Source organism: Montipora foliosa, chromosome 3 (genome assembly GCF_036669935.1).
Source record: "Montipora foliosa isolate CH-2021 chromosome 3, ASM3666993v2, whole genome shotgun sequence".
Lineage (NCBI taxonomy): Eukaryota > Metazoa > Cnidaria > Anthozoa > Scleractinia > Acroporidae > Montipora > Montipora foliosa.
Window position 1 is genome coordinate 17355344 of NC_090871.1, and position 6151 is coordinate 17361494.

Below are 6151 nucleotides of genomic sequence, written 5' to 3' on the forward strand. Positions count from 1 at the left end.
ATCATCGCAGCCTACACAGAATTGGTCAGTGCCAAAGACGATCGGTGTAATTTTCCTTGTTCAAATGACATACTCAGGTCTTGAATGGATCAGCGTACTGCGACATGATATGCAGCATTGATCAGCTTACCGTAATGTGAAACGGTTTAGCGTTACCCCAAATGGCTTAGCGTGACTACAAATGGTTCAGTATAAAGTGAAATGGTTTAGTGTTACAGCAAATGGTTTGCGCCAAAACCGCCAAAAATACAAAACTGAAATGGACAAGTCAAGATTGAAATGTGGGGTCTTACGTCACAACCCATACGTCATCTAGATAAATGTTGGCGCGAATTATTCAGAAAGAGTTTAAAAGGGGGTTGACGGGCCTGCACGACTCCTGCAGTTCGCAAATAGATTGCTTTTACTAGAGTGTCTGTTAGTGATTTTCCTTTGCGATATAAAATTAGGGGCGGCTCCTTGAAGATATTTCTCAGATATGGTTGGTCCTGTATAAGGTGCCATTTCCCCATGAGTATGTTCTTGTGGTTGGGCAACGCAGGGTGGTATTGGGTTACAAAGGACAGTATTCTCTTACGTGCATTTTTGTTTCTCTGTTCTAGTGCTTTCTTTCTGTCAGACAAATTGACCTCTGAGAGGTGTTTTTCTACAGTTGTAGCTGGGAAATTTCTGTTCTTGAGGCGTGCTGAAAAATTCCCCATGTTCTCCACAAAAGTAATTTCAGAGGAATTTGCTCTTAGAACTCCTTGACGCTTCTCCTTTGATAAGACCTTTTGTGACGCCTGGTGGGTGTATACTTTAGTGTCCAAGAATGTAGCTTCAATTTTCTGAGATTTCAGCCGTGAATTTGATTGTAGGATGAAAGTTGTTTGCCTTTAGAAGGAATTCCTCTATTTTGTTTTTGCTCGTGTCCCATACTGATATGACGTCATCGATAAATCTTTTCCAAAAGATTGGCTTAATGGTGCTCTGTCTGAGTATTTCTTTTTCTATTTTGGCCATGAAGATGTTAGCAAAGGCTACGGCCATTTTCGTGCCCATGGCTGTTCCATGGGTTTGAAGATAATCTTTCCCCTTAAATTGAAACGAGTTTTCATGTAGGATCGGACTGAGCATTTCGCTTAAAAACCTGGTATGGACTGGAGGGTTTCCTTGGTGAAATTCTTCGTATGCATGACATACGGTGGTAATACCCTCTCGTTGTGGTATGTTCGTGTATAGGCTTGTGACGTCCATTGAAACAAGTATGGCACTGTTAGGCAATTTAATCCTTTCGATGAAGTTAATGAAGTCTGTTGTATCTTTGAGATACGAAGTTTGTTGTTGTGCTATTGGCTTAATAAGGTGGTCAACAAATGCTGAGATCCTTTCTGTAGGGCCTGAACACCCTGAGATAATAGGTCTACCAACAGGTGTCGGTTTGTGAACTTTTGTAAGTGTGTAAAACACTGGTATTTGCGGAGGATCAGGCGTAAGGGAGAGCCATTTAGCCGTCATTTTGTCAATGTGGCCTTCTTCAGGAGAGCAGTGATTTATTTAGTTGTTGAACTTTCTTGGGTGTAGTTTCAACCATTGGTTTGTCTAGAGGTCGGTAGTTACTTAAATCATCAAGTAGAACTTGACCCTCTTTAAGTTTGTCTTGCCTGCTCATCAATACGGTTGTGCTGCCCTTATCTGACTTCTTGAGAATAATGCTTTTGTTACGCGATAGCTCTTTGAGAGCTTCGCGCTCTCCCGTAGATATATTATCTTTTGGCTTTACCAATTCAGTACTTGCGAGCTCGAATTTGACCTCCTCTAGGAAGGTTTCCAGAGCTACTGATGGCTGGACTGGTGGTTTCCAGTCCGACTTAACGTGGAAAAGATGAGGTTCGCTTTCTTCTCCGTGAAAAATATATTGTAGTCGCATTCGTCTCGCAAATTGATTGAAATATGTGAGAAATGAATCCTACAGGAACCGCCTAAAAGAGGCGTCCATTCAAATATGTACTCAAGAGAGCAACATTATGACAAAGGCAACAGAAACCAGACCAAGTACAAGGGAGTTGGTAGGCCTATGGACAGGCCCCGTTCCTTGTGCGTGACAGATCAAAATCACACAACTGAAACGGAAAAGGAGCGAGACTTAAAACAAAATGCAACTTTTACGCTTAGGCATAAAGAAACCTTAGCTCACTTTTTGAGCAACAGTTTAAAGACACAAGCGTTATAGAAAACATAGCTTTCTTCTCCTTGAAAACAGCACACAGAAAGGAAAATACCGGTTTCAGCCTTCCAAAGAAACACAACATCAAGCTACGCTCGTATGGATAAAACCAAGAGAAAATGAGGGGACAGAGAGGGAGGCTCAAGGCGTTGGCCGGGATATGTTATGTCCACGAAAGTTATTTTTAGACGAGCGGTAGTCTTTGTTCTAGCGGGAGTCTGTCTTCTAAGACGTCCGCATGCAGTCTTGCATCGCTCTCGGGTTCTTAGTGAAAAGAGAAAATGATGGCGCACGTGAAAGGCTGATGAATACATATTTTCTTTCAAACATCGGACTGAGGTTGGCCTGCATGCGGACGTCTCGGAAGACTTCCGCTAGTCTAAAAATAACTTTCGTGGACATGACATATCCCAAGGGCTGGACCGGGAGCTTCCTTCTCTGTCCCCTCATTTTCTCTTGATAAAACACATTAACTCCATTGGCTAGAATTCTATAGCCAATCAGAACTTAGCAAGTTCGATCCTTCCAGTACAAATAAAGACAAACACACATGGTTTTTGAAGATAAAGCTTTTCACCTTAAATCAAGCTATCGGCAACTGATGAGATCCACATGATAGGATCGAAACCGCGGTCTTTCCTGACCAAATGTAATGTCAGAGAACCTCCATCTAGAGTCGGGTTATCGCAATGCCTCGACAAAGAAGCGACCTAAAGACATTGACATCAAATATCAAAAGAGCATCGACGAGAACGAATTAACTCGTGAAGTTCCAGGAGGATAGTTACTGACCATGGCCACAAACCAAAACATGCTGAAGAGGTCAGAAGAACGAGTGAAACAATTTAAGAAAACAACGCCTCCAAAGAGCATAACGATCTGCGAAGAAACACTTTTGTAATGCCATTGAGTCACGCAAACAGTATATCAAAAATCTGTCGAATGAACAACTGACAGATGAGCAAATTACCCTACTATCGCTTGGCCTAAAGTTCATCCCTAGCTACACCCGTGACAAAAGAAAATATTAATATTAGGGAGCTTAAGCTCGCGCCTTTTTGAGACACGGACGGCAACCGGAAGGGAACATTTTGCGTCCCAGGACAGTGGTGTCCCCAAGAGTTTTATACTTATTATCTCTAATAGAGGAAAGATACTTGGCGATGTAAATGTAGTTGTGTGGAGACAAAAGGGAAAACAGCTCACTTCCGGTTGCCGTCCGCGTCCCAAAAACAAGTGTGCTTAAGTTCCCTATATTATCAGGCGCCAACTTCTCGCATATTTCAATCAATTGCGACTACAATATATTTTTCACGGAGAAGAAAGCGAACCTCATCTTTTCCACGTTAAGTCGGACTGGAAACCACCAGTCCAGCCATCAGTAGCTCTGGAAACCTTCCTAGAGGAGGTCAAATTCGAGCTCGCAAGTACTGAATTGGTAAAGCCAAAAGATAATATATCTACGGGAGAGCGCGAAGCTCTCAAAGAGCTATCGCGTAACAAAAGCATTATTCTCAAGAAGTCCGATAAGGGCAGCACAACCGTATTGATGAACAGGCAAGACAAACTTAAAGAGGGTCAAGTTCTACTTGATGATTTAAGTAACTACCAACCTCTAGACAAACCAATGGTTGAAACTACAGCCAAGAAAGTTCAACAACTAAATAAATCACTGCTCTCTTGAAGAAGGCCACATTGACAAAATGACGGCTAAATGGCTCTCCCTTACGCCTGATCCTCCGCAAATACCAGTGTTTTACAAACTTACAAAAGTTCACAAACCGACACTTGTTGGTAGACCTATTATCTCAGGGTGTTCAGGCCCTACAGAAAGGATCTCAGCATTTGTTGACCACCTTATCAGGCGCGTAGGAGGGGGGGTTCGAGGGGTTCGAACGAACCCCCTTTGGTGGTCAATAATGGAGGACTGAAAACACAAACTGTTGGTTTTCAGCTTTTAGCAAATAGTGGAGGGATGGAAAACAAACTTTGAGCGTTGCAGCTTTTAAATTACCCTGCAAGAAAACGCTAAAAGTATCGGGAAAGTATTAAATTGTTTGCAGAATGGGTACAAGTGAAATTCGTTTAGTGTACAAAGCCGGTATTGTGATATTATGAAGTAGTGATCAATACCGCTGACATAATATCGCGAACTCGTAAGAAACGTTTCGGTGACGTTCTTGTAAGTTTACTTGAGTTTTCGCTAAGACTGTTTAGTTGAGTTTGCTCGTTTTGAAGCTAAGGACTAACACATGGTGTCAGAAGTTAGTGGATGACGCTGTTTGCCGACCGTATTTGTGAAATATTTGTATTGTGAAAACCTTGGTTCGTTGCTGTTCGCATAAATCGCAACCGCGTGGTGTAAAATGGCGGCCGGGCGTCTGTTAAACCCACCGGATCATCTGCAGCTTTCAAGTGGAAATGTATCTCAAAATTGGAAAAGATTTAAGCAAAAGTGGAGTAACTATGAGCTAGCTATCGGAATAGCCAGAAAAGAAGATCCCATTCGAGTAGCAACTTTTCTCACTGTGATTGGCGACGAAGCCCTAGATGTTTACAATGCATTCACGTGGGACAGTGACGCAGACAAAGTCAAAATGGATAAAGTTCTAGAGCATTTTGAGCAGTACTGTGAGCCTCGCAAGAATACAATCTACGAGAGGTATTTATTCTTTTCGCGTGGACAGGAAAGTGGGGAGCCCATTGATAAATATGCCACTGTTCTACGAAACATGGCAGACTCTTGTGAATTTCAAGATTTGAAAGATTCGTTGATACGCGACCGCATCGTGTTTGGAATCGCTGATCACAACGTGAGAGAGCGTTTGTTGCGAGTCCCAGATTTGACGCTGAATAAAGCTCTAGAACTTGCACGAGCTGCCGAAGCAACCCAAAGCCAGTTGAAACAAATGCAAAACTTGCACGAGGTTAATGCAGTAGGGAAGAAGAAAGAAAACTTCTTCCGAAAGAAACAAGAAGAGAAGAAAAAATCAGCCAACGGCAGTGCTCAGCAGATCGACTGCAAATTTTGTGGCAGGAAACATGTACCAGACAGATCAAAGTGCCCTGCATATGGCCAACAGTGCAACAAGTGTGGAAAAAGAAACCATTTTGCTGCGAAGTGTACAGGAGGAAGGCAGTCCAGTCGTAATTTACATGCCAATCAGAATTTGAATTATGTGCAAGAAGATTCAGATGGGAGTCAATTTGAAGAGTATACTATTGATGTCATAACTTATCAAGTCAGTGCTGTGGAAGAAAAGAAACACCCAAAACAGTTGTTTACATCAGTCAAAGTAAACAATGCTAAAGATGTTACATTTCAGTTGGACTGTGGAGCAACTTGTAATTTGCTATCACTAAAAGAATTCTCAAGCATTATGGGGGATCCCAAAGATCTGCATTTGAGGAAAACATCTGCAACACTCAAGATGTACAATGGAACCACTATGACTCCACTTGGAAAGTGCACTCTCAAATGTGCCAAAGGTGAGATGAGTACAGATGCAGATTTTTTTATAACTAATGAGGATGTCAGGCCTATATTGGGTGCTGAGTTATGTCAGGAACTGAACTTAATCAAGGTTATGGCAAGTGACATTTCAGAGTCAGAAACTGTGAATGCAGTAAATGACAAGGTTCAAACTGCCCACATTGTTCTAACCAGAGATCAAATTTTGAAACAGTACAGTGATGTTTTTGAGGGATTAGGGTGCATGGATGGCCCATACCATATGGAACTCGATGAAACTGTAAAACCTGTTGTCCACCCCCTAGGAAAGTCCCTGTAGCACTAAGAGACCGTTTAAAGGAAGAACTGGACAAATTAGTCAGAGAGAAAGTTATCACCCCCGTTACAGAACCTACAAATTGGGTGTCTAGTTTGGTTCTAGTAAACAAGCCAGAGAAGTTAAGAATTTTTATTGACCCACAAGATTTAAACAG

The 6151-nt window shown here is 42.1% G+C and overlaps 1 protein-coding gene across 1 annotated transcript; it reads right to left on the minus strand.

The window, feature by feature from the left end:
• Window positions 1-819: 819 nt before the first annotated feature.
• On the minus strand, window positions 820-1497 carry LOC137995332 (uncharacterized). The gene has a single exon (XM_068840905.1). It carries the CDS (start codon window positions 1495-1497, stop codon window positions 820-822), a length of 678 nt encoding a protein of 225 aa, XP_068697006.1.
• Between the last annotated feature and the right edge of the window lie 4654 nt (window positions 1498-6151).

Excerpts from the sequence above, each read along its gene's own strand:
- LOC137995332 (XM_068840905.1), bottom strand. The coding sequence starts at position 1,497 with ATGACGGCTAAATGGCTCTCCCTTACGCCTGATCCTCCGCAAATACCA.